This window comes from Bos grunniens, chromosome 10 (assembly GCF_055505025.1).
Source record: "Bos grunniens cultivar Pamir isolate PY7600 chromosome 10, Bosgru_T2T1.0, whole genome shotgun sequence".
In the NCBI taxonomy this organism is placed as follows: Eukaryota; Metazoa; Chordata; class Mammalia; order Artiodactyla; family Bovidae; genus Bos; species Bos grunniens.
Genome location: NC_141174.1, coordinates 87,005,031 through 87,032,242, shown reverse-complemented (window position 1 = coordinate 87,032,242; position 27,212 = coordinate 87,005,031). Strand labels below are relative to the sequence as shown.

Genomic DNA, 27,212 nt, shown 5'->3' with positions numbered 1-27,212 from the left:
CCATCCAAGTGGCAATCTTTGGTCTTCAGACCCCTGCTTCTGTCCTTCCTTTGAGGTGCCTCCTGGCATGAACATCAAACAACAGGCACCACTGAAGTCGTCCCTGTGCGTATCTGCCAGCCAGTGTCCCACAAACGACACCAACATTGACCTCTCTTTTCCCATTATTAACATCCACAGGACCTTACATCTGGATAAAACTCTTGGAATGCTGCCTATAGGATGAGAAAAATGGGGGTCAGGGGAGCAAGAGAGGGGAAGCACCCGAGTAGGATATGCAGTGGAGCCCATGCAAGTGAGAACAGGGATTCCTGAAAGGGTCTGTGTGCTCCCTGTGTGCTCCTGTGTGCAGGAGGTGCAGCTCCCTGGGTCTCCAAGGCCTCTCTGTATCTCTCAGTTCAGTTGTGGCAGAAAGCACGCTCAGGGCCAGTGGCTGCAGTGCAGCTCTCTCCCAGGATGCTTCCGGCTGCACTCAGACCAGCAAGAGCGACCTCGTGTCAATTCTGTTGTGCCATTCTGCTCATCTGAGCCCAACTTCCAAGACCTCATTCAGTGTTCCTCTTCTATGAAGCCCTCCCAAAGACTTCAGCCACAGAGATTTCTCCTTGCAAACTCTGGCTGAATTTCTGCTGTGAGCAAGACATCTGGCTAGCTGCTCGCAGCCACAGGGAGATGAGACTAGTATTCGATAAGTGAGGGGAGCCCTGGGCCTAAGTGATTCCAACACAAGGTAGAAAGGGACTCGGGCCATCAGAGAGAGAGGGCTTGGGCAGGGTAAGGCCATTTTAGGCTGGGAGAAGGATCCAGAAAGCCTTCATGGAGAAAGTGGTCTTACAAAGATGAACATAATTAACACCAGGCTGTATTTTGTCTTGCACTGTTTTTTAATTTTTTCAAGGATTTTAGTGTCAATTCTTCAACTAGCCTGTGAGTTATTTAAGAGTAAAACTAAGTCTTACTCATACCAATATTTTGCAGAGTCTAGTAAAACATATTAACAGAAGCTTAATAAACAAATATTGATCAAAACAAATTCCATCTTAGAAAAGCCAGTTCCAATTAATCTTTAACTCTTCATACCATGTAAAGGATATGGATGTTGTACTTTCCTGTACAGTAGAAATTAACAGTATATTGTAAGTCAACTATACTTCAAAAACAGAATATAGATGATGTGCCTTTTATGTCTGGGCTGGCTGAGAGAGGTTCAAACCATTCATTCAATCTTTCAAAGTATGTTCTTTTGAACTTCATACCCCTGATTTCTGTAAGACAATAAAGTAGACAGTTACTATCCATCTGATAAAAGTTATAAAAAGAAAATATATATTTCTATGGGTACAACTAATCTAGTGATGGGAAGGGATGGTCAGAGAAGGTATCTCAGGGAAAGTGATATTTAAGTTGATTAAAGAATGTGAAAGAGGACTTTGAATTCCAGCCATTAACAACTATGAAAGCTAGATAAAATATATGAAACAATTATATTCAGGTACCAACCAGCAGTCAATACAGAGCTCAGTACTTGAATAAAGGGAAGCACAGGCTCTAAACCCACATCCACTCAGCTTTCTCGATGAGGATACTTTTCCTGCTGCAGCACAGGGAACAAGAGTCCAGACAGAGAACAGCAGACTCGCTGGGTGGAGGAAACAGGGGTTGGAATGGGGACTGAAAAAATGACCAGGATTTGGTGTGAGCAGGTAGAAAGGAGACAATCACAGAAGAAAAAGGCCCCCAAACTCTGCTAACATTTTCCCTCAGGGTCCTTGGATGACCCCTAAGCTGTGCATGTATGGTGTGAGATTCTGGAAAATTTATCAGAGAAGTGGGGCAGAGATTTTAGAGGCTTCCCAGTACTTGGGAGATGTTGGGGTTCATGCCTAGTCAAAAATAAATTTTAATGAATGCTGTGGGCTTTCAGCTGATATCCCCCCAAATTCGTGCCTTAGGAGTAAAGACTGCGCCTTAGGAGTCAGTGAAAGAAAGTGTTAATTGCTCAGTCGTGTCCAGCTCTTTGTGACCCCAAGGACTGTAGCCTGCCAATCCCCTATGTTCATAGAATTCTCCAGGCAAAAATTCTGGAGTAGGTAGCCATTCCCTTCTCCAGGGGATCTTCCTGACCCAGAAGCTGAACCTGGGTTTCCTGCTTTGCTGTCAGACTGTTTACCGTCTGAACCATCAGGGAAGCACCCTAGGAGTAAGGGCAAAACTAGATGATACCTGCCCTAACCAAGGCCCAAACGAAGCTGTGGTGAATTCTAGGTGGTTTCACAGTGTTCTAATTGCCTATCAGAGCAAAATGTAGCATTATCTAAAGGAGGGTAACAATCTATAGCTTCTACTGTGTACTAGTCGCAATATTCTGCACAGAATTAAAAAATATACACTAAACAGGCAAAGAATCAGGAAAAAGTGACTGGTAACCATAACGTAGAATAGTCACTAGAAACAGAGCCAGAGATGATCCAGATATTGGAATTAGCCAGGGTTTTCAAAATAACTGTTATTAATATGTTTTAAAAAATAGAGTAAAAGATGGACAAATGGGAGAAAGACTATTTTAATAGAATTAGAGTCTATAAAAAATCAAACAGGGATTCAGGAATTACAAAATAAAACATGTAATTAAGAATACATTGGATATAAAAAAATTTTTTTAAAAAGAATACATTGGGTGCATTTAGCTGCACAATGTACCTCATGAATATATGAGGTATATAATATACATAGAAACAAAGTTCCTGAGAATATGTCAATGAATAGAATCACACACACACACATGAATACATGGTGTCCAAGTAAAGTTTATCCCAGGAATAAAAATTGGGCTTAATATTTAAAAAATCAATCTATAGATATAATTAACATTATTAACAGAATAAAGAGGAACCACATAACATCTCAATCTTTGCAGGAAAAAAATGATAAAATTCCATAACTATTTATATAACACACACAAATAAACCTCAGAAAACTAGGAATAGAAGAAAACCTCCTTAATCTGATGATATCACAACAAACAAACGAATAAACTATAGTTAACATCTTATTTAATTATGAAATATAGTCTTCCCTTTAAGAAGGGAAATAAGAAAAGCACGTTCAGTATCACAACTTCTATTCAACCTAGAACTGCACATCCTAGCTACTGCAATTAGGCAAGAAACAGAAATAAAAGCTATGAAGATTAGAAAAGAAGAAATGAAACTACAATTAATTCAGATGATCTGCTTGTATACATAAAAATATGTAAGAATCTACACACGATAGAAATAAATGAGTTTAGTAAAATTGCTGGATATAATGTAAATACACAAAAATCAGTTATATTTTACTGTACTAGCAAAAGATTGGAAAATGAAATAAAAGCATTCCAATTTTAAAAAAGAACAGTCACTTTTAATTAACATAAAACACCAAGTACCTAGGAACCAAAGTAATAACAGATATGCAAGAATTTTACACTGAAAATTTCAAAGCCCTATTAAGAGGAGAAATTTTAAAAACTAAGTAAGTGAAGGTATATACATGTTCATAGATTGGAAGACTCAGTATTGGTAAGACTTCATTTCTCCACAAATTGATCTACAAATTCAACATAATCCCAATCAAAATGTCAGCAAGTTTGATGAGGGGAAATTGACAAGCTGATTCTAAAATTCATAGGAAAACACAGAAGACCTAGTATAACCAAAACAATCTTGTCAAAGAGGAACAAATGTGAAGAATTCACATTACCTAACTTCAAGACTTTCTCTGAAGCTACAGTAACCAAGGCAGCTTTCTATTTTATAGATTAAAATAGAGGCTAGAAATAGACCCATACGTATAGGGGTCACCTGATTTTCAACAAAGACGACACTACAATTCAGTGGGAAAATAGTCTTTTAAGAAATGGTGCTAGATCAACTGGATATCCATATTTTAAATTAAAAAAAAACACCTTTGACTTTTATCTCGCATCTCACACAAAAATTTATTTGAGATGAACCACTGACTTAAATGAGAAAACAAAAACATCAAACTTCTGGAAGGAAAAAGAGGAAAGTATCTTCATGATCTTGAGAGAAGCAAACATTTCTTAAATGGGGTACACAAGACACACTATAAAAAGAGTGATAAATTAGACTTTATTAAAGAACTTCTGTTCATAAAAAGACACCTCTAAGGAAATGAAAATGCAAGCTACAGACGGGGGGAGTTCTTCGCAATGCTTTTCTCTGACAAAGAATTTGTATATAGAATATACATATTTTTAAAGTTTTATAAATTATTAAGAAAAACACACACAACACAATTTTAAAAATGGGCAAAAGACTGAATCAGACACATCATAAAATAGGATACCCAAATGGCCAATAAATTCACAAAAAGTTACTCAACATTGTTAGTCATTAGAGAAATGCCAGTTAAACCCACCATGAGATACTACTGGGTTGGTACAAAAGTAATTGTGGTTGTTACATTGTTGAACCTTGTTGTTTGATATTGAAATAAATAAATGGGGTGTGTGTGACAATGTCCTACAACTGATTTGTAGTGATGGCTACACAACTTCGTAAATTTCAGAAGAAATCACTGAACTGACGCTTGAAATGAGTAAATTATATAACATGTACAATATAATCCAACAGTTATATTAGACATAGGAGGCTGACCCTTCCTGCCTCCTGACTGCCCCCGCCCCAGGGAGGTCCTCTCCCCACACTTAGCCTTCTCTCGCTTCCCTTTGCCCCACTGCGGCCTCTGTTTCAGCTTTGAGCACACACATCCATCCTTGCAGAGACACCCCACCTTCCACAGCTCTCCCAATAGCCACAACCAAAAGCGCTGCCCCCGCTGATGAGAGCCTGGGGCCCTGAGAGGGGATGAGAGGGGGTGATTACTGGTTCTTGGTGCCTGCTGCCTGCGCTGTCCCATAACCAGAAGAAAGAGGGTGTTCATTCCCATTTCTCAGATGAGAAGATGGAGGCCTATGAAGGGGATGCTCATGGTTTCAAAGACAGGGCAGATCCTAGGCAGCTCCTGACCTGCCAGGATAGGAAGTCAAGGCCCTGGGAAGGGGGGCATTTGCATGCGAGGGCCTGTGCTGTCAGCCCATGGGGGGCCTGGGTGGGGGGAGGTGCAGGGCTGTGAAGGGGGGGTGGGGGAGGGGTGGCAGCTCTCACTCACCACTTCCTGCCGCTGATGTCATGCTGCTGCACCGTGTAGCCAAAGAAGGCGGCCCTGGAGCCAGGGATGACTCGGGGCTTCTTGGTGTCCATGTTGAAGGTGGCTGTGAACCCTGAGAGGGGAGGAGAGAGGTCAGGTAGGCGGATATCCTGGTCCCAGGGCCATGACCGGCAACCCCCAGCAGATCACCTACCTTGGAGGGTCTTGGCTGTGGATGGAGTAAGCTCCCCTATCCTTGGGGAGCTCCCAGTGTTGGTTAACATAGCCCCTGTTTGGGAAGCCAACAATCTGATGGGAAAGGCCCAGCCCCTGCCCTGGGGGGAGCCAATCTGATAGGGGAGGTACAGGTCTAAAGCCTCCTCTTAGAAACCAGGCACGTCTGAAGGGTAAGACCTTGTCCTTCCCCGAAAGAATCCCTGGTCTCACAAGGAAGGGACAGTGCCTGTCCTCCTCCATCTCTCCTTTCTCTAACTCTGCTTCTAACTTCTGCTGGTCTCCTCTTGCGTGGTTTTGTTTTGTTTTGTTTTTTTCCTGTCTTTTCCCTCCCCTCTCCTCCTCCCTCTCTACTCTTTCTCCCTTCTTTCACCTCCAACTGCTAAGTAGTCAGGGAGCTGACTTCCCACCTCTCTTGCCATCCCCTTTGCCCCAGCCAGGCCTGGGGTCCTAGTGGCCATGGCTCCAGTTCTGCTGGCTGACCCTCTCCTTCTGAATCCACCTGCAAAGCTCCACCTGGCTTCAGCCGGGGCCACTGCTCAGCTGCAGCAGCCAAGGCACAGCAGGCAAAGTCCCGTAAAACCCTTTCACCTTGGCCCCTGGTTGGTCAATTAACTGATTCTGCTTAGTGGAAAGCCTTGGGGCAATTGGACACGACTTAGTGACTGAACAACAACAACAATTAATAGAGCACAGCAGACAGAATATCATTGCCATTCCTCTCATGTGTTGACCATTATTGCCTTATTTACAAAGCCCAGCCATGAATGAACTTATCAGCCTGGTCAGCAGCAGGCAGCCCTGGGGAAGAGGGCCCGATCAGGTGAGCACAGGGGGATGAAGGATCACTGGTCCTTGGCCAATGTGGGCACGTCACAGAGCAGAGAGAGACACTGGTGTTACCTGCGGAACTCTCCAACTCTGCCCCAGAAGGTACATGCACACGCATGTGTGCACATTCAGAGAGGCACATATGTGCACGCACACATGCCCACACACATACATGCACAGGCCATACACATTCCCTGACTGCAGGGGAAATACTTTATCTGGCTCCCCGGGGCCCCCTGGAAATGTCCCCTGGTGGTCCGTGGTCCTCCCATTCCTGTACCCAAGCCCAGCAGAGTGAGGGGACCCTGAGCAAGACGCAGCTGTGCCTGGCAGTCAGGAAATCCAGACCCACCCCACCACTCTCGGCAGGGAGGTGAGGACCAGTGAAGTCAAGAGTGTACATTGTGTCTTCAAGGTCTTCTCTACTATCAGTGCATCTTGGGTGAATATGGCCGGAAGGATCCTTCCAAGACCTGCTGGATCCCGTGACTCCAGCTGCATACCCTCCATTGGGTTCCCACCAACCCACAGTCAAAGCCAAACTCCTTACCTGCCAGGCCCTGTGATTCCCCAAAGGAACCCCAGCTGGCTCCCTCAGCCCCTCATTTACTCTTGCCCCCCTTCCTTCTGCTGTAAACCACACTGTTCCCTTTCCTGTTACTAGAATGTGTCAGACCTGTCCCTGCTCAGCGTCTTTGCCCTGGCTGCCTTTCCTTCTGCCTGGATGCTCCTCCCTGAGTTACTAGCAGGGCTCACTCCCCCACATCATTAGGGTCCCTGTTTCAATGTCATCTTGTCCATCACTAGGACACCCTGTCACTCTCATCTCCCTTCTTCGTCTTCATAGCACTTATCCCTAACATGTTACAGAGTTATCTGATTGTCACACAGCTGATATTTCATAATATTCATATGTCCTCTAAGTGCCGAGAGACACTGCCCAGTGTCATATACTTAGTGCCTTGAATCAAGATCTAGGTCATGGTCGGCGGTCAATAGATACTGATGGAACGCTTAGAGACCAGGACCTGCATTTGTCTGGGATGCTGTCTCCCCTCAATGAGGAACAGGAGGGAAAATATTTACTGAGCACTAATATATTCCTGGCACTATTCTAGGTATCTAACCAGTATTTTTATATTACTTATTTAAATCACACACCAACCCCGTGAAATAGATATTATCATATCTCTGGGAGGTTAATTTGCCCCGAATCGCTCGGCTGGGAGGAAGTTAGAGCACTTCCACGATCAGATTGCTTGGGGCACTAGGCTCTGTGTTACCCCTGGGAGAGGGTGCAGGAACATTCTTTTCAGGGAAAGGTGTCTCCTTTCTTGCCCTCAGGTCCCACCTCCTATGTCTTTGGGTTTGGTTGGGGTCAGCAGATGGGAGAGGAGCCAGCGGCCCTGTGCTCCTCCATTCACTCTGAGGGGGCTCCGTTGAGGACAGGTCCTATCTCCCCCAGTACCCACACCCCCAACCCCCTGGGACAAGATTAGCAAAATCTGGCCACAGGGAGAGGGCAAACACTCTCAAGGCCAGGGCATTAAGTTACAAAGTGCAGGTTTCTTCCTCAAGTTGGCATTTGCTTCTGACCAAGCGAACCAACCAGAGTACGGATTTCCTAAAAGTGATGTCAAGTCTGACACCCTGACCTTGTCTCCTGACAAGATCTCGGGACTGCTCCCCTGATGGTGGATGGCTTTCATTCTCAGGGAATGTACTCTTCTCAGAGACTTATGAACCCCAAGCACCAGCAAAACAAAACAAAATTGTTTCTGATGGGAATCAGCAGGCCGACTGCAGAGACTCCGGGAGCCTGGCTGGGCAGCTGGCCACTTCACTGCCCTTGATATTGATGACAGAGGGGGGAAAATGCCCCAATTCCTGGGCTTGCTCTCCTGCGGACTGTGGCCAAAATTACATCAGCTGCTGCTCCCTTTCTCAGAAGCTTATCTTTCTTTTGAAGAAGCATTAGCCAGTCTCAAGAGGGCACTGAATCCTCAGCATGGCGTGCGAGCACCACTGGGTCTCAAACCCACTATCTAGGCCAAGGCGGAGGCCATTGACCCGTTCCCAGGCGGGGTGGCCCCATCCCAGCTGCTGAGGCATGCCGGCCAACACATGTCCAGACCTCCTGTGCTCCCTGGGGAGTGCACGCTAGAGCTTAGGGAGGCTTGGCTGAGCAGCAATGCTGGGCCACTCCACCCTATCCCAGGACTACCCCCCACTGCTGCCACTAGCTTCCCAAGGGTCTTGGGAGAAAATCCACAGTCCCCACCTGGCCCCAGCGCCCTCTGAGCCTCCCTGGCCTCTTGTCAAGTCTTCCTCCGGGTGCCTGTGGCCCAGGTCCTAGGGCTGTCTTTCTGCTCCCATTTGGCTTCCTCCTGTCTTGGGGCCTTCGCACATGCTATTTCTTCTGCCGGAGCCTTTCTGATGAACTCTCCTCAGAGAAGTTCTGATCTTCTGATCTGATCTGCTCTTCTCCTTCAGATCTCAGCACACATGTCCCATTCTTCCACCTCCCCAGGGAGCTCCTCTGACCACCCTCACTCCACCATTACATCAGATCTTGTCTAATAATCTCAACACCCCTTGAATTCACTAACAGGTGACCCGTGACCCCTCCTTTAGAATTACCTGGTTAGTAATTATACAGAGCAGGTACGATCATTTAATTAGTCCAATCTCACCACCAGGACAGTGGCGCCATGAAGGCAAGATGGGGTCTGTGTAGTGATTGCTGGACCCAGCACCGAGGTGGGGGCTGGCCTTAAACACTGCTGAACCACCTGAGGAAACCTCAAAGAGATAAAGTACAAGGTGGCCGCCTGAGTGACAGGTTGGGAGAGACAGCTGTGGACCAGGGGGTCAGGAAGCCTCTGGAGATATGACCTGGCCTTGAAAGGTGATGTGCAGGAATCAGCGAGGTGGCCCAGAGGCAGGAGTTCATAGTGTGAATGTGGGGCTATCAAAGGAGAAGAGAACAGCCTTTCTGGCCCAAAGTGTCAGGAATGGCCTGGTTCCTCCTGCCCTCCTGCCAGACTCTCTGAGGGTGAAGCCAGGCCTAGAGAAAGCCTGGTCTTGAGTTCGGGGTGGGGGGCTTGTTAGAAGCCTGGCTCCAGCATTCATTCATTAGTGGCTGATCCTGGGCCAGGAGCTACTCCTTTCTGGTCCTCCATTTAGTCATCTATAAAATGGGAATAATAATGCCAGCCTCACTGTGTGGGTGACAAGACTGAATGCAGTAACTAACCCGTGGCAGTGCTTGGTCCATGGAAGGTACTCAGCAGACCTTGGAACTGAATCGTTTCCCTGCTGTCTGAGCTGCCCCAGTGCCTTTGCCCACGCTGTCCACCCTGCCTGAAGGCCTTTCTTCCCTTCTTCTCAAGCATCGAGGCTCAGCTCTGATGTCCCCTCTCTACAACATTCAGAGCAACATCCCTCTGGGTGGCTCACAGCCTGTCGCCTTCTATCTTGAATGACAGGAGTTTCCACATCTTCCCTGCTCTCTTCTCCAGCTATACACTATTCAGGGCAACATCCAGGAATGACTTTTTATCTTTTTACCCTGGCCCTATCCTAGGAATATGCAGAGAGACTTGTCTGATGGATTTCTCACCTTCTGAGAACCTGTTCCCAGAATCAGGGCCTGTTGGTCTTTTTCTCCTTAGTTTACTTCCTAGCTCTCTGACTGGTACAGACAGTTCCTTACCATTTAGATAATAATAAGAAAAATCCCAGTGTACATGCACAAAGAATTCACTAGGCACCAGGTACTATGCTAAATGTATTTAATCCTCACAACAACTTTTACATTTATGTATTTATTTTTGGCTGTGCTGGGTCTTCGTGGCTGCATGCGGGCTTTCTCTGGTTGTGGTGATGGCTTCTCATTGCGGTGGCTTCTCTTTGTTGTGGAGCACAAGATCTAGAGTGCGTAGGCTTCAGTTGCTGTGGCACACGGACTTAGTTGCCTACCAGCACGTGGGATCTTCCCGGACCAGGTATTGAAACAATGTCCCCTACATTGGCAGGCAGATTCTTACCCACTGGACCACCAGGGAAGCCCCACAGCAGCCTTTTGAAGTAAGTATATCATTATTCTCACTTTACAGGTGAGGAAGCTGATGCACAAAGAAGGCAGGTAGCTAGGAAGTGGAAGGATGCCCTTGGAGACCTCATGAGTCCTGCCCCCTACCTGCCATCAAGCCTTCCTCCCCACTGTGGTCACTTGAGCTCCTCACTGCGGTGGTCTCATCCAGGTTGGTCCTCCTCCCACCTGCCCCTTCTTAAAAACTCACTCATCCTGGGTCCCACACCCTGATTCTGCCCACTAGAGAGCTGACAGTGCATCCCTGATCACAGTAGGTGGAATACACAGGACCAGGTGCACTAGATGGATGCAGCCAGAGTCCCAAGAGCCTTGAAAGTCTGGATGAAGCACCAGAACTGACAGCAGGAGGAAGCTATCCTGGGGAACCCGGGAGTGACCATCTCTCAGGCACCATCCATCTGCCAAGCCTCTGCTCATTCTCTGGGTCCTGCTCTGGGTTGCAGACACACCTGTGTAAGCAAGAGCTTTTGTTTGCCTTGGATGCTGGGAGCTGGGATGGGGGTGACGGAGGATGAAATGTTATCAGAACGCCCTTCCCAGTTCTACATGGGGCCCAGGAATCTTCAGGTCTAAAAGCAAATCCCAGATAGGGAATGGAGGGGGCGTAGCACGGCAGGAGAAAAGACCCTGACTCTGGCCAAGTAAGAAGAAATGGTAACGTGGACCTCCTTCTGCTATGGAAAACACAATCACACATTCCAGCCTGAGTTGAATGAGCTCTAGATGCCTGACTGATTTTCATCCTCTGCATTGCTGCAGCAAATACCAAAAATGTGATGGTTCTGGCTCCGTCATCATCCCAGCTGTCTTTTCCTTCTTCTTTGGGGCCATTGTTTCAAAGACAGGAATCTAAGAAGGCAGTGCTAGGTTTGGGAGCACTGCTGGCAAGGCCTGAGTCACCTCCCCATCTCTAGGCCTCTGTAGAAGGCACAGGCAAGATATGAGAGAAGAGATGGGGGGTGGGGAGAATGTGATCCCCTCATCAGAGAGGCTTCTGACCAGGAGGAGAAAGGCCTCCACTGGAGAGGAGGCGGCTGCAGCTAAGGGAGCCCTCTGACTCCGGGGATCCTGCCCTTGGGGGCCTGCAGCCGTCACAGGAGACCTAGTAACTATGCCTTCCCTCTGGAAGCTTCCAGTGGATGGAAATCTGGACCCTGCCCTTGAGAACTGCTGGGGCATCAGGGGAATGATGCTGGACTGTGAGTCTCCTTCTGCCCACACCTCCATTCATGGAGGGGTTTAGAGAATAGTTAAATGTTGAAGTTAAAACTCAATGCTGAAATCTCGAGAAAGAAGAATGGAACTGGAGGAATCAACCTGCCTGACTTCAGGCTCTACTACAAAGCCACAGTCATCAAGACAGTATGGTACTGGCACAAAGATAGAAATATAGATCAATGGAACAAAATAGAAAGCCCAGAGATAAACCCACACACTTATGGACACCTTATCTTTGACAAAGGAGGCAAGAATATACAATGGAGAAAAGATAATTTCTTTAACAAGTGGTGCTGGGAAAACTAGTCAACCACTTGGAAAAGAATGAAACTAGAACACTTTCTAACACCATACACAAAAATAAACTCAAAATGGATTAAAGATCTAAATGTAAGACTCCTAGAGGAGAACATAGGCAAAACACTCTCTGACATAAATCACAGCAAGATCCTCTATGACCCACCTCCCAGAATATTGGAAATAAAAGCAAAAATAAACAAATGGGACCTAATTAAAATTAAAAGCTTCTTCACTACAAAGGAAACTATAAGCAAGGTGAAAAGACAGCCTTCAGAATGGGAGAAAATAATAGCAAATGAAGCAACTGACAAAGAATTAATCTCAAAAATATACAAATAACTCCTGCAGCTCAATTCCAGAATCAAAAAATGGGCCAAAGAACTAAACAGACATTTCTCCAAAGAAGACATACAGATGGCTAACAAACATGAAAAGATGCTCAACATCACTCATTATCAGAGAAATGCAAATCAAAACCACAATGAGGTACCATTTCACGCCAGTCAGAATGGCTGTTATCCAAAAGTCTACAAGCAATAAATGCCAGAGAGGGTGTGGAGAAAAGGGAACCCTCTTACACTGTTGGTAGGAATGCAAACTAGTACAGCCACTATGGAGAACAGTGTGGAGATTCCTTAAAAAACTGGAAATAGAACTGCCATACGACCCAGCAGTCCCACTGCTGGGCATACACACCAAGGAAACCAGAATTGAAAGAGACACGTGTATCCCAATGTTCATCGCAGCACTGTTTATAATAGCCAGGACATGGAAGCAACCTAGATGTCCATCAGCAGATGAATGGATAAGAAAGCAGTGGTACATATACACAATGAAGTATTACTCAGCCATTAAAAAGAATACATTTGAATCAGTTCTAATGAGGTGGATGAAACTGGAGCCTATTATAGAGTGAAGTAAGCCAGAAAGAAAAACACCAATACAGTATACTAACGCAAAATCACTGCAGATGGTGATTGCAGCCACGAAATTAAAAGATGCTTACTCCTTGGAAGGAAAGTTATGACCAACCTAGGTAGCATATTCAAAAGCAGAGACATTACTTTGCCAACAAAGGTCCATCTTGTCAAGGCTGTGGTTTTTCCTGTGGTCATGTATGGATGTGAGAGTTGGACTGTGAAGAAAGCTGAGCGCCGAAGAATTGATGCTTTTGAATTGTGGTGTTGGAGAAGACTCTTGAGAGTCCCTTGGACTGCAAGGAGATCCAACCAGTCCATCCTGAAGGAGATCAGTCCTGGGTGTTGGAAGGAATGATGCTAAAGCTGAAACTCCAATACTTTGGCCACCTCATGTGAAGAGTTGACTCATTGGAAAAGACTCTGATGCTGGGAGGGATTGGGGGCAGGAGGAGAAGGGGACGACAGAGGATGAGATGGCTGGATGGCATCACCGACTCAATGGATGTGAGCTTGAGTGAACTCCAGGAGTTGGTGATGGACAGGGAGGCCTGGCGTGCTGCGATTCATGGGGTCGCAAAGAGTCCGACATGACTGAGTGACTGAACTGAACTGAACTGAACTGAACACATATATATGGAATTTAGAAAGATGGTAACAATAACCCTGTATGCGAGACAGCAAAAGAGACACAGATGTATAGAACAGTCTTACGGACTCTGTGGGAGAGGGAGAGGGTGGGATGATTTGGGAGAATGGCACTGAAACACATATAATATCATATGTGAAATGAATCACCAGTCCAGGTTCGATGCATGATACAAGAAGCTCAGGGCTGGTGCACTGGGATGACCCAGAGGGATGGTATGGGGAGGGAGGTGGGAGAGGGGTTCAGGATGCGGAACATGTGTACACCCGTGGCAGATTCATGTTGATGTATGGCAAAACCAATACGATATTGTAAAGTAATTAGCCTCCAATTAAAATAAATAAATTTATATTAAAAAAACAAACAAACTCAATGCTGAGCAATGGGACTTCCCTGGTAATTCAGTGGTTAAGAGTCCGCCTGCCAATGCAAGGGACATAGTTTAATCCCTGCTTTGGGAGCATCCCACCTGCTCCAGAGCAACAAAAGCCTGGGTGCCATGACTACTGAGCCTACACGCCTGTGCTCTCCAACAACAGAAGCCACCGCAATGGGAAGCCCGTGTACCATGACTAGAGAGAGTCCTCGCACAGCGATGAAGACCCAGTAAAGCCAATAAATAAGTACATAAAAAAATAAAAGTAAACACCGAGTGTCATGAGTTCCATGCTTCTCCCCATTCCAAGACTCCAAGCCATGTGAAGATAAGGATGGGGTTTTGTTCATCTTCTTTATTCCCACTGCAGGGGTTGGGACACAGAGATCCTCAGTAAAATGTGTTGAACTAAAGTAGAAGGTTCAGCTCCACCTAACAACAATAAACAAAGCCTGTGACACCTCCCCACTTAACTCTGGGCTGAGCCATATGAGGCAGAAATGAAAGCTTGCCAGTTTCCACCCGAAATCTTAGGACGCCAACATCTTGTCTGTTTCTGCTTGCTCACTTGCACTTCGGCCATCAATGTGAGAAGTATTCGCTCAGGCTGGCCCACATATCCCAGCAAAAGGAGGAGAAACACTTGGAGCTGAACTCCATAAGCACACCCGGCTGGAGTCAGCTATCCACTCATACGTACGAGCAAGCCCTGTGAGGCCAGCTGGGCTCCCAGTTGAGCTTAGCTTAGGTCAGCTGGACGTCCAGCTGACCCAGACAAGTGAACTAAATAATGATGTGTGTCACTCAGATTTGGTGGGGGTGGGGTGGGGGGGTTATTTGTTACATAGCATTATTGTAGCAACTGGTAACTGACTCAGTCTGGCTCTTAAATGGTGGACAGTCAGGGAGGAGGCAGAACATGAATTACCTATTGGGGACTCATGGTGTTTGGGGTAGTAACTCAGTCATTCCCTTCTCAAGAGCTCACGGGGAGGCCTAGACTGAGCCGGTCAGGAAGCAGGGCGGCCTAGCAAGTGGGTCATGATGTCTCCTTCCTGAGTCACGCGCCAAGCCTTGCAGCTGGGCTGTCCTGCTTCATCGGGACACAGGAATGGCCAACAGGGGAACAGCAGACACATAGATCCCTAGCATGAATTCTAGGGCTCAGGGCCCTTCTGTACCTCGTTTTCTCTCTGTCTCACGGCCATGGGACATGAAACCCACCCCCCAACTCAGACAATTTACCACAGGGCCAAAAATGGTGTGCAACAAACGTGTTATCAGGGAAGGGTCACTTATTAAGATTTTATTCTTAAGAACAAGCAGGGATCTTAAAGATCAAATAGCCTAGAGGTCTCAAAACTTTTTTTTTTTTTTGGCAGTGAATCCCACCTTTTGAGAACAAAATCTATACATAAGAAGCAGACACAGGAAGCTGAGGCTGGACTTAGGGACAGTGGACAAGGAGTAGCTCCCACCTGCAGGAACAGTCCTAAGACAGTTCTTTGAACCCTAGGGTATCCTGGAACATAGTTTGAGAACCACCTAATTGTATTTAAGACCCTTGCTGATACCAGTGAGAGAACTCAGGCTAGAAAAGGGGTGGGGATCTACCTAAGGTCATGAGCTTTTCTTTTTCATGCCCATCTTTATTCACCACCATTCCCTCCATATAACCCTCCTCTACAATCTTTCAATTCCACAAATGTCTATTTGGGGCTACGAAGCTCCAGGTTTCATGCTGGGAATCGGGGACACCAAGTCAAGTAAGACATGACCTATGGTCTTCAGAGTCTGCAGCCACGTGGGGGAGCCAATAGCCATGCCTGCATGTCACCAGAGCCCAAAGTAAAGCCCTGCAAAGGTTGGACCAGGGCACAGGGTGATCTGCATTCAAATCTCAGCTTGGTTGCTACATTTGCCTAGTAGCCACAGAGAGTCACTATGCCTTTCTGGGCCTCCGTGTCCCCCTCTGTCAAATGAGAGGGTCCTACAACCTTCTACCTAAGGCCCAACCTCGGCACACGTCAGAGAGATTCTCTAGAGCAAACACACAACCAGCTTCCAGTTGTCGACACGCAAGCATCTGTCTTGAGTCTCTGCAAACAGAACTGGAGGCCAGGCTATGTGGAGGAATGCAAGCTCATCTTAATGTTGGCTGAAGCCAAACACACTTAGGAAGGGAACTCTCCAGGCAAAACTGATTATATTTTGCATTCCCAAGCCAAAGGGGGAGAACTGAATAAAACTGTCATCTAATGCTCTACATTATCCAGGCCCACGTCTCATTCTCCTTGCTTGAACCATGGAGACCTGGCCCCAGGGCCCTACTTCCCTGGCTGAGGTTTCTGGGCACACCCAGGTATCAAAGGGACGGAGGCCTTAGTATGGGTCCAGGCAATGTGGTCCTCTTTTCAAGAAAGCCCAGCTATGCCCTGGAGTTGGACCGTGTTTCTAAAACCTCAGTGAGAAAATTTATTTATTTATTAAAATATTTATTTTTGGTTATTCTGGGTCTTTGTTGCAGCATGTGGGATCCAGTTCCCTGACCGGGGTTTGAACCCAGTCCCCCTACATTGTGAGCATGGAGTCTTAGCCATTGGACCACCAGGGAAGGCCATCAGTGAGGAAATTTAGGGCAAATGGGTAGGGAACATAGTTCCCTTCAGACTCCTCTTATTTCAAAACTTGAGGATGCCAGTTCAGTTCAGTTCAGTTGCTCAGTCGTGCCCAACTCTTTGCAACCCCATGAATCGCAGCACACCAGGCCTCCCTGTCCATCACCAACTCCTGGAGTTCACTCAGACTCACATCCATCAAGTCAGTGATGCCATCCAACCATTTCATCCTCTGTCGTCCCCTTCTCCTCTTGCCCCCAACCCCTCCCAGCATCAGAGTCTTTTCCAATGAGTCAACTCTTTGCATGAGGTGGCCAAAGTACTGGAGTTTCAGCTTTAGCATCATTCCTTCCAAAGAAATCCCAGGGCTGATCTCCTTCAGAATGGACTGGTTGGATCTCCTTGCAGTCCAAGGGACTCTCAAGAGTCTTCCAACACCACAGTTCAAAAGCATCAATTCTTTGGTTCTCAGCTTTCTTCACAGTCCAATTCTCACATCCATACATGACCACTGGAAAAACCATAGCTTTGACTAGATGGACCTTTGTTGGCAAAGTAATATCTCTGCTTTTGAATATGCTATCTAGGTTGGTCATAACTTTCCTTCCAAGGAGTAAGCATCTTTAATTTCATGGCTGCAGTCAACATCTGCAATGATTTTGGAGCCCCAAAAAACAAAGTCTGACACTGTTTCCACTGTTTCCCCATTTATTTCCCATGAAGTGATGGGACCGGATGCCATGATCTTCATTTTCTGAATGTTGAGTTTTAAGCCAACTTTTTCACTCTCCTCTTTCACCTTCATCAAGAGGCTTTTTAGTTCCTCTTCACTTTCTGCCATAAGGGTGGTGTCATCTGCACATCTGAGGTTATTGATATTTCTCCTAGCAATCTTGATTCCAGCTTGTGCTTCCTCCAGCCCAGCATTTCTCATGATGTATTCTGCATATAAGTTAAATAAGCAGGGTGACAATATACCTTCTTGACGTACTCCTTTTCCTATTTGGAACCAGTCTGTTGTTCCATGTCCAGTTCTAACTGTTGCTTCCTGACCTTCATAGGTTTCTCAAGAGGCAGGTCAGGTGGTCTGGTACTCCCATCTCTTGAAGAATTTTCCACAGTTTATTGTGACCCACACAGTCAAAGGGTTTGGCATAGTCAATAAAGCAGAAATAGATGTTTTTCTGGAACTCTCTTGCTTTTTCGAGGATGCCAGTGGTATGTATTATATCCTCGATTACCTGGTTACTTGACCTTGGACCAAAACTTTTCTCTCCCTCGGATCATCTAGTCACGGAAGCCATGATCCTTTAGAAGGGAGACATGGCTGGAGCATCACTGTCAGGATCAAAGGCCAGAGGATGGACTCCTGAGTTTAGGACAGCTGGTTCTAGAACTCAGAGAAGGGGGTATGGGAATATAATACCCAACTCCTGAGAATCAGGGCTGCTGTGGTGAGCGGAAGTCGGCTGGGCACCAGAAGACCTGGGTCCCCTCCTGGGTTCTGCCACTGACTGGCTGAACATTGAACAAGCTACTTCTCCCCAGGCCCCGATCTCCATTATAGAAAACGAGGAAGCTGGACCAGGTGGTCTAAAAACCTCTACAGACAGGATATTCTGAGTCTGTGTGACCTTCTCCTCTGGATTCATTTCCAAAGTCATCTCCCTTCTGGCGGGGAGGAGTAGGCAGATGATACAGGGGCACTTCAAGGGGCAAGCAGATGGCCATCACCCCTGTGGGTCTCTATCAGGTTGCCTGCCAGGACTGGGGTCAACAGGAAGGCATGCTTTCCCTCCTCGCTAGTACTTGGGTCCAGTACAAGTGCCCCTCAGCTTCAAACCACTTATGAAAGTGAGCTGTGACACCCTCTTGTGCCCCCTAGTGGCTCAGCCCTGAACTGGCACTGCTCTGCTGCTAGGGCTGGAGGTCGTGATCAGGTGGGGCAGGTCTGGTGACACCAAGCCAGTTTTAACACCAGGCCCTGGTGCTTTAGAGCACCCCCTGGTGCTTTAAAGAAGGGGTCTCTAACCTCCGGGATCTAATGCCTGATGATTTGAGGTGGGGCTGATGTAATAACAATAGAAATACAGTGCTCAATAAACATAATATGTTTGAATCATCCTAAAACCATCCTCCCTACCCTCTCAACCCCTGTGAAAAAATGATCTTCCACGAAACAGTCCCTGGTGCCAAAACGTTTGGAGGCCCCTGCTTTAGAGCAAACTTGCTCACACTTGGGTCTCCCCAAGTGACAAATAACCTCCTCTCTGCTCTTGGCAAAGACCCCTCCTCCGGGTTCCTAGCGTCTCTAATCAGCTCTTCAGCATCTGACTTCTTTACAAATGACTGCCTTCTGGATGTGGCTTCATGGCTCTCTGCTAATTGGTCATTATCACACTTGCCTTTATCTCAGACGGAAACACTATGGAGTCCATTCTGCTTCATACTTTTCCAACCACTAACATCACCAGCCAGTCCTTCCTTCTTCCCTCTGTTGAAGAAGCAGGCGAGACCCTTATCTCTGAATGGCGTCTCCTATCCTTGGCTACCCTGGCCCCGTGCTGGTCAGAACACAGCTCCCCAGGAACACCTAGGGTGTGTGTTTGTGTGCACACACACGTGTAGCCAAAGGATCAGTCAGAGAGGGCTGACTGGGGGGTGGTAATGACAGGAGGCAATGGTTTCTCCCCATTGGAGTCCGGAGAGAGGGATGAGCTTACAGGAGGGAGGTGCCTTCTGTCTGAAGGACCAGCTCTATCCCCAGAGCGGACGGGGAGGGCAGGAAGAGGGAATGAGAGAGACTTCTGTGGAAAGGCGTCATCCCTCCCCGTGGAATAAGCAGAGCGCTTGTTTCTTAGAGGAATCTCAGGGAAGTGATCTCATCCAGGAACCAGTGCATCCCCAATCCACACCCACTGCTGTTTCTGGCTGTGAGCAGCTCTGAGCTTGCCAGCAGCTTTGCTGTGGGTGGCTGTGGCCACATGTCCACCTTCCCGGGAGGAAGAACCCAAATCAATATGTACTTTGATGTCTCCTGAATGTTAAACATGTAAAAAAGTACATGTCAGAGTCAGAAAGCTTCCTCCTGTGTGTGATGAGGGGGTGGACCACTGTGGCTGGAGAGTTCAGGGTCCCATTAGGGCCGAGTCTGGAGGAAGCCCTCACGTGTGTGCAGAGATGGCCACAGGGAGAGAACTCACATATTCACACCTCATCAGATCCCTGTGGGCGGCCCTTGACACTGTCTACACAGCAGGCACTCTGGCTGCCCCTCCCCCTCCAAGGCTCTGCCCTCAGTTCCCTGCCCCTGCACACCTGTTCATGCTCTCAGCCCCATCCTGCACCCATCAAGGGACCCAGTGCAAGTCCCACTCACCCTGCCCACCTACCCACCTCCCACCTGCCCAGCCTGTGCCTCCCCTCCCTGTCCTCTCAACCCAGCCTTCCCCACTGTGGTAGAGAGTCCAAGAGATGGAACCATGCCATAGGCTGTCCCTGCATCCCCCTGGGGCCTAGAGTTACAAACAGGAGCTGCTCGACAAATATTAAGTCAACACACACACAGGGTAGATCAGGGGCTCCTTCCACCAATGGGAAATGGAGGCTCAGGAAGGTCACCTGCTGGGGAGGGGACCCAGGTCTTCTGCTGGAGGGACACATGTGGAGGGGGATCTAGCCCTCCACATGTGCCTGGAGTACCTGGGCAGGGCTCATGTGCCATTCCTTCTCTGAATCTCCTGGTGAAGATCTCCTGTCACACTCAGAGCACCCACCAAGTGCCAGGATGGGCCAGGTGCCTTAGAACAGTATTTCATTTAATTCTAACAAGTGATTAGGGGTTTTTATCCTCATTAAACAGGTGAGGAAACTAAAGGTCCGAGACCGACTTGCCCCGGGCCCATGTGCTGGTGCTGAGGTCTGCTTCCTGTCTGCTTCCAAGGCTCTACATCCTTTACTGCTTTTGAGCAACTTCATCAAGGCTGGCTGTGTCTCTGAGAGGGCAGGCAGGGCAGTGGAGAGCTCTTGTTAGTGGGGTCAGGTGAGACCTTCTGCTCACACCCTAAAATGACACCCTTCCAGCTGGACCAGCAATATCTTTCTTTGGAAAACTTTCATTTGAGTTGAAGCTTTGAAGATCCTATGATAACCTTGCCTTTGGTGCCATAAGGGAGGTGACTTTAAATGAACTGAGAGGGTTCTGTCCCTCCTCACCCCTGAGCCCTGCACAGTGTCTGGGACACAACAGGCTCACAACAAAGCGGACAGAACAGACTGAAGAATGAACAAGTGACATGACGAGCCTACAGCAAACATTATTCTCATTGGTGAAACACTGAAAGCATTCCCTCTAAGATCAGGAACTAGACAAGGGTGTCCACTTTCACCACTATTATTCAACATAGTTCTGGAAGTCCTAGCTACAGCAATGAGAGAAGAAAAAGAAATACAAGGAATCCAGATGGGAAAAGAAGAAGTAAAGCTCTCACTGTTTGCAGATGACATGATAGTGTACATAGAAAGCCCTAAAGGTAGTATCAGAAAAAATTACTAGAGCTAACCAGTGAATTTAGCAAGGTTGGAGGACACAAAATCCATACACAGAAATCACTTGTATTTCTAAATACTAACAATGAAAAATCAGAAAGAGAAATTAAGGAATCAATCCCCTTCACCACTGCAACAAAAAGAATTAAATATCTAGGAGTAAACTTACCTAAGGAGACAAAAGAACTGTACACAGAAAATTATAAGACACTAATGAAAGAAATCAAAGACGACATAAACAGATGGAGAGATATTCTGTGTTCCTGGGTAGAAAGAATCAGTATTGTGAAAATGACTACACTACCAAACGCAATCTACAGATTCAGTGTGATCCCTATCAAATTACCAATGGCATTTTTCACAGAACTAGAACAAAAAATTTCATAGTTCATATGGAAATACAAAAGACCCCAAATAGCCAAAGCAGTCTTGAGAAAGAAGAATGGAGCTGGAGGAATCAACCTTCCTGACTTTAGACTATACTACAAAGCTACAGTCACCAAGACAGTATGGTACTGGCACAAAAACAGAAATATAGACCAATGGAACAAGATAGAAAGCCCAGAAATAAACCCATGGGCCTATGGGTACCTTATTTTGACAAAGGAGGCAAAAATATACAATGGGGCAAAGGCAGTCTTTTCAATAAATGGTGCTGGGAAAACTGGACAGCTACATGTAAAAGAATGAAATTAGAACACTTCTTAACACCATACACAAAGATAAACTCAAAATGGATTAAAGACCTACATGTAAGACCAGAAACTATAGAACTTTTAGAGGAAAATGTAGGCAGAACACTCAATGACATAAAGCAAGATCCTCTATGACCCACCTCCTACAGTAACAGGAATAAAAACAAAAGTAAACAAGTGGGACCTGGTTAAACTTAAAAGCTTTTGCACAGCAAAGGAAACTATAGGCAAGGTGAAAAGACAACCCTCAGAATGGGAGAAAATAATAGCAAATGAAACAACTGACAAAGGATTAATTTCCAAAATATACAAGCAGCTCATACAACTCAATACCAGAAAAACAAACAACCCAATCAAAAAGTGGGGGAAGACCTAAACAGACATTTCTCCAAAGAAGACATACAGATGGCTAACAAACACATGAAAAGATGCTCAACCTTGCTCATTATTAAAGAAATGCAAATCAAAACTACAATGAGATATCACCTCACACCAGTCAGAATGGTCATCATCAAAAAGTCTACAAACAATAAATGCTGGACAGGGTGTGGAGAAAAGGAAATGCGCTTGCACTGTTGGTGGGAATGTAAATTGATACAGCCACTGTGGAAGAAGGTATGGAGATTCCTCAAAAAACTAGGACTAAAACCACCATATGACCAAGCAATCCCACTCCTAGGCATATACCCTGAGGAAACCAAAACTGAAAAAGACACATGTATCCCATTGTTCATCGCAGCACTATTTACAATAGCTAGAACATGGAAGCAACCTAGATGTCCATCAACAGATGAATGGATAAAGAAGCTGTGGTACATACACACAAAGGAATATTACTCAGCCATAATAAGGAATGCATTTGAGTCAAGGTTCTAATGAGCTGGATGAACCTAGAACCTATTATACAGAGTAAAGTAAGTCAGAAAGAGAAAAATAAATATTGTATTCTAACACATATATATGGAATCTAGAAAAATGGTACCGAAGAATTTATTTACAGGGCAGCAATGGAGAAACAGACATAGAGAATAGACCAATGGACATGGGGAGAGGGGAGGAGACGGTGAGATGTATGGAAAGAGTAACATGGAAACTTACATTACCATATGTAAAATACATAGCCAACGGAAATTTGCTGTATGGCTCAGGAAACTCAAACAGGGGCTCTGTATCAACCTAGAGGGGTGGGATGGGGAGGGAGACGGGAGGAAGGTTTAAAAGGGAGTGGATATATGTATATCTATGGCTGATTCATGTTGAGGGTTGACAGAAAACAATTATCCTGTAAAGCAGTTATCCTTCAATAAAAAATAAATTAATTAAAAAAACAGGGAAAAAAAAAAAAAAAGAATGAACAAGTGAATGAATGGCTATGGATGAGCTCATCAGAAATGGCTACCCACTCCAGTATTCTTGCCTGGAGAATTCCATGGACAGAGGAACCCGGTGGGCTATATAGTCCATGGGGTCGCACAGGGTCAGACACAACTGAGCAACTGAGAATGCACTGCACATCTAAGAAGGACGTGAGCAGATGGGACACAATACAGCCTTCCCTTTGCCCACAGCGCCTCTGTCCACTCAGCCTCTGCTCTCCAGCCAGGCTCTGAAGGTCCCCATGATATATGTTGGGCGCCTGACCCGCCGACCTCTCTCCCCTACTTCAGTACCCTTCTTTCATCAGAAAATGGTCTGGGCCTTCCCTGGTAGCCCGCTGGTTAGGAATTCACCAGCCAATGCAGGGGACACGGGATGGAGCCCTGGTCCAGGAAGATCCCACATACCACAGGGCAACTAAGCCTGTGTGCCACAGCTAGGAAGCCCGAGCACCCAGAGCCTGTGCTCTGCAACAAGAGAAACCACTGCACTGAGAAGCCCGCACACCACAACGAAAAGTAGCCCCTGCTAGCCACAGCTGGAGAAAGCCTGTGAGTGAAGTGAAGCCACTCAGTTGTGTCCGACTCTTTGCAACCGCATGGACTGCAGCCTACCAGGCTCCTCCGTCCATGGGATTTTCCAGGCAAGAGTATGGGAGTGGGTTGCCATTCCTTCTCCAGGGGATCTTCCTGACCCAGGGATTGAACCTGGGTCTCCTGCATTGCAGGCAGACGCATTACCCTCTGAGCCACCAGGGAAGATTCGAGAAAGCCTGTATACAGCAACAAAAACCCAGCATAGCCAAGAAAATAAAATGAAATAAATAAATAAAATTTTTTAAATGGTTCTGTTCCCCCAGTGTCATATTTTGTGCTATACAAACACATGCTCACTAATGTGTGACTTATCAAAACATCCCCTCAACTCTCCAAAGCATTCACAGCCTTATAGAAGGAAGAATTCTCTAAATCAGAAACCAACAGACATTGGCTGGGCAGTCTTTTTCAGTGGAAGCTCTGTTACTAAGGGTCTGCAGAGGAGACCAAATGCTTGCTGGGGGCAGGTGGATGCGGTTGAATAGAAACCCTCGCATCAGCATCCAGAGGGTGGAGATGGAAAATCGGAGCAAGTGCTGGTGAGAGCAAAAATCTGCCCTTTTGATTTTTTTTTTTTTTTTAAACCAGGAGTCTGCCAATGTGTTGGTTAAGCAGATGTCAAGCTCATGGAAAACAGGCCTAAAAATTGGAAACAGAAACACCACGCTTAAATTTGCTGTAATTAACATTGTTTTCACTCCCAGCTTTGGACAGCCATCCCATGCCTTCAGAGAACACACGGATCACCTTTGTCAGGAATAAGACTCACAGTTTTATGAAAGCCAGTGGAGTTTTCTGCCTTACATCATTTATCTTTCTCTCCAGGTGGAGACATTGATCAAAATGGAGCTCTTTCTTTAAGCTTTCAAGAGCTGCCCGGAAGGATTTTAAAACACACCAGCAGGGACATGATGAATTCCTGTTGTGATGACCTAGAGGGGTGGGATGTGGGATGGGAGGAAGGTTCGAGATGGAGGGGATATACGTATAATTATGGCTGATTTGCATTGTTGTACAGCAGAGACCAACACCACATTGTAAAAACTAAAAAACAAAAAATTTAAAAAAACAAAAGAAAAACAAAGTATTGCATAGATACAGGTCTTGTGTGTATATGGCAAACTGAATAAAAAGTCAGAAGTATGCAAAAAAAAAAAAAGTACAATGAAGTCTTGATTAACTAAAACACACACACATACCCCAAGCTGTGTGGAAAACGAATCAGATGTGACCCCAAATATCCACAATAGTATCTGGCTGAGTGTGGTGTGCCTTGGGCTGCTGCCTTCTTCCAGTCACCCCAAAGTGGCCTGGGCTCCTGAGAACCCCAGACCACACCCCAGCCCAGCCTAGCCCTGCCTTCTGAGTCCCACGACCAACATCCAGCTGCCCCTAGAACATTTTCACTTGGTTGTCTTATAGCATCCCTCACTTCACACGACTGAAGAGGTACCTGAGGTTTTCTCTTCCAAACTGGCTTTTCCCTGAGTGTCCCCATCAATGCACTTGGCGTTACCACCCACCCCGCTGCTCCAGTCAGAAACTTGGAGGTCCTTCCTCGGGATTTTCCTCCACTTCCCATCAGCAAACCCTGCAGGTTCTACCCGCTCCAGCCCTCTCAAGCCCATTCTTCTCGATTTTCTCTGACATCACCCGGTCCGAGTTATTCTCATCCTTTTCTGCCTGGACTTAATAAACACCAGTTTTCTAACTGGTGACTTGATTCCAGGGTGATCTTTTAAAAATGCCAACCAGATCCTGGCACTTTCCTGCTTCAAACCCTCCAGGGTCCTCCCATTGCATGTAGGGTGGATTCCAGACCCTTTCCCAGGACCCACCAGGCCCTGCAGGATCTGTCTGCTCCTGTGCCATAAACTTCATTACTTGCAGCGTCTAGACACACTGCCTTCCTCCCTGCTCCTCAAACCAAGCTCTTTCCATCTCAAGGTCTTTCCCAAATCTTTGCTCAGGCAGCTCCTTCTCAATCTCCAATTTTCTTTTTTTTTTTTTTTTTGGCTGCTCCATGCAGTATATGGGATCTTGGTTCCCTGACCGAAGACTGAACCTGTATCCCCTACATTGGAAGTGTGTAGTCTTAACCACTGAGCTACCAAGGAAGTCCCTCAACCTCCAGTTTTAATGTCACAGCCTGGGACAAATCTTCCCTGACCATGCTATGGAGAATCCATTATTCTCCCTCAAAGCATATTCTTTATTTCTTTTATAGTTAAAGGTAATTATAGCTGGCTATGAGAGCTATTTGTTTATTCTCCCACTGAAGTTTAAGTTCCACAAGAGGAGGGGCGAGTGGTGTGCTGGACTCTTCTCACAAGAGACAATTGTGTACAATCTTCCCTCTCAGTGATGACTGTTGGTAGCTTAAAGTTGATTTAAAGATGTGATTACACCACAGTCATTGGCAAACGCTACAAAGAAGGACTCTCCGCGCCATCCCAAGAGCGAGAGTCAGTTATTACACATTTCCCAGCACTCCACTGAAGGGACTGTGTCTGTCTCTCTCCCCACTTATTCCTCAGGATCTAGAACAACGTCTAGCACACAACAGAGGCTCAATATGCGCCTGTGGACTTATCAGACAATATGAGACCAAAAGGAGAGAGAGAGCCTAGAAATATTCAGGCCTCTGAGAACCTCACTAACCCCACACACTAACCTGCCAACAAGGAGTAGAAGGCGAACTTGACAGTCAGAGCCTCGGGAAGGGAGGGAAGTCAGAGCACTGAATTTGGCTTCAGAAGCCCTAGTTCTAGCTTCTAACTTGTTTTTATGACTCTGGACCAATTTCTTCCTCTTCCCGGCCCTCAATTTCTTTATCTGTAACTACACGCTGGACTAGATGTTGTATCTCTAAGTCCCTGTGTCAGCTTTAATGAAGCCCGTTCATGTACTGTTACTAATTTATCTGTCACTCCCTGGGTCACTGCACTACACTTCACAACTGCAGAGGGGGCTGTTTACATTGTATGGAGTTGGCTTTTTGGTTTTGGGGACTTTCTGTAGGCTAAAGAAAAATCTGAACAAACTTTTTGGCCAACCTAATAGCAGACTGAGTTATGCAGTACGCAACCTGCAGAGCCGGACGTGGCGGCTCCGCCCACTTTTGATCCTGGCCACCGGTCATTTCAAGGCGAGACGAATTGGACAGCGAGTTCCTCCCTTTCCTAACATACTAACCAGCTCAAAGAGCTCAGACAGTTTGGTTTTGGTTTTCCGACTCCTAAGATTGTCTCCTGCTTGTTATGGAGTGTGCAGATCAAGAGCTCTGGGCATCTGAGGTCAGTGCCAGTCCAGAGGGTGTTTGGACAAAGTAAGAACAAGACAAGGCTCAGGATATGCAATTTGTGGCAAGGCTTTCCCTTGGAAGAGAGGAAGTAGGGCAGTGAGGACCCAGAGAACTCTGGGCCTGTCTGCCCCTGGTCTTTGAATGCGAACTAAAAAAAGGAATTGTGGGGGCCCGTCCCTTTCAAGCCTGCAGGGCCCGCCCTACAACGGATACACCCCACCCATTTGAAAAGTTCTCTGTCTGCATAGAGCTCAACATAAACGCACCAGAACCCAAGC

General features: G+C 46.4%; 1 protein-coding gene across 2 annotated transcripts in view; it reads right to left on the bottom strand.

Moving 5' to 3' along the window:
• Positions 1-27,212, bottom strand: part of ITGA11 (integrin subunit alpha 11) — a 133,191-nt gene that overhangs the window by 88,644 nt on the left and 17,335 nt on the right. Inside the window, exons 1-2 of one of the 2 annotated variants that reach the window (XM_086322815.1) lie at positions 5,369-5,522; positions 5,176-5,287 (exon numbers count right to left, since the gene is read on the bottom strand). In XM_086322815.1, the coding sequence (XP_086178941.1) occupies positions 5,176-5,287; positions 5,369-5,438 (182 nt within the window). In that variant the 5' untranslated portion in view covers positions 5,439-5,522. Of the gene's footprint in view, positions 1-5,175; positions 5,288-5,368; positions 5,523-27,212 lie in introns of those variants that run through there. The other variant, XM_086322816.1, reaches the window with a different exon arrangement.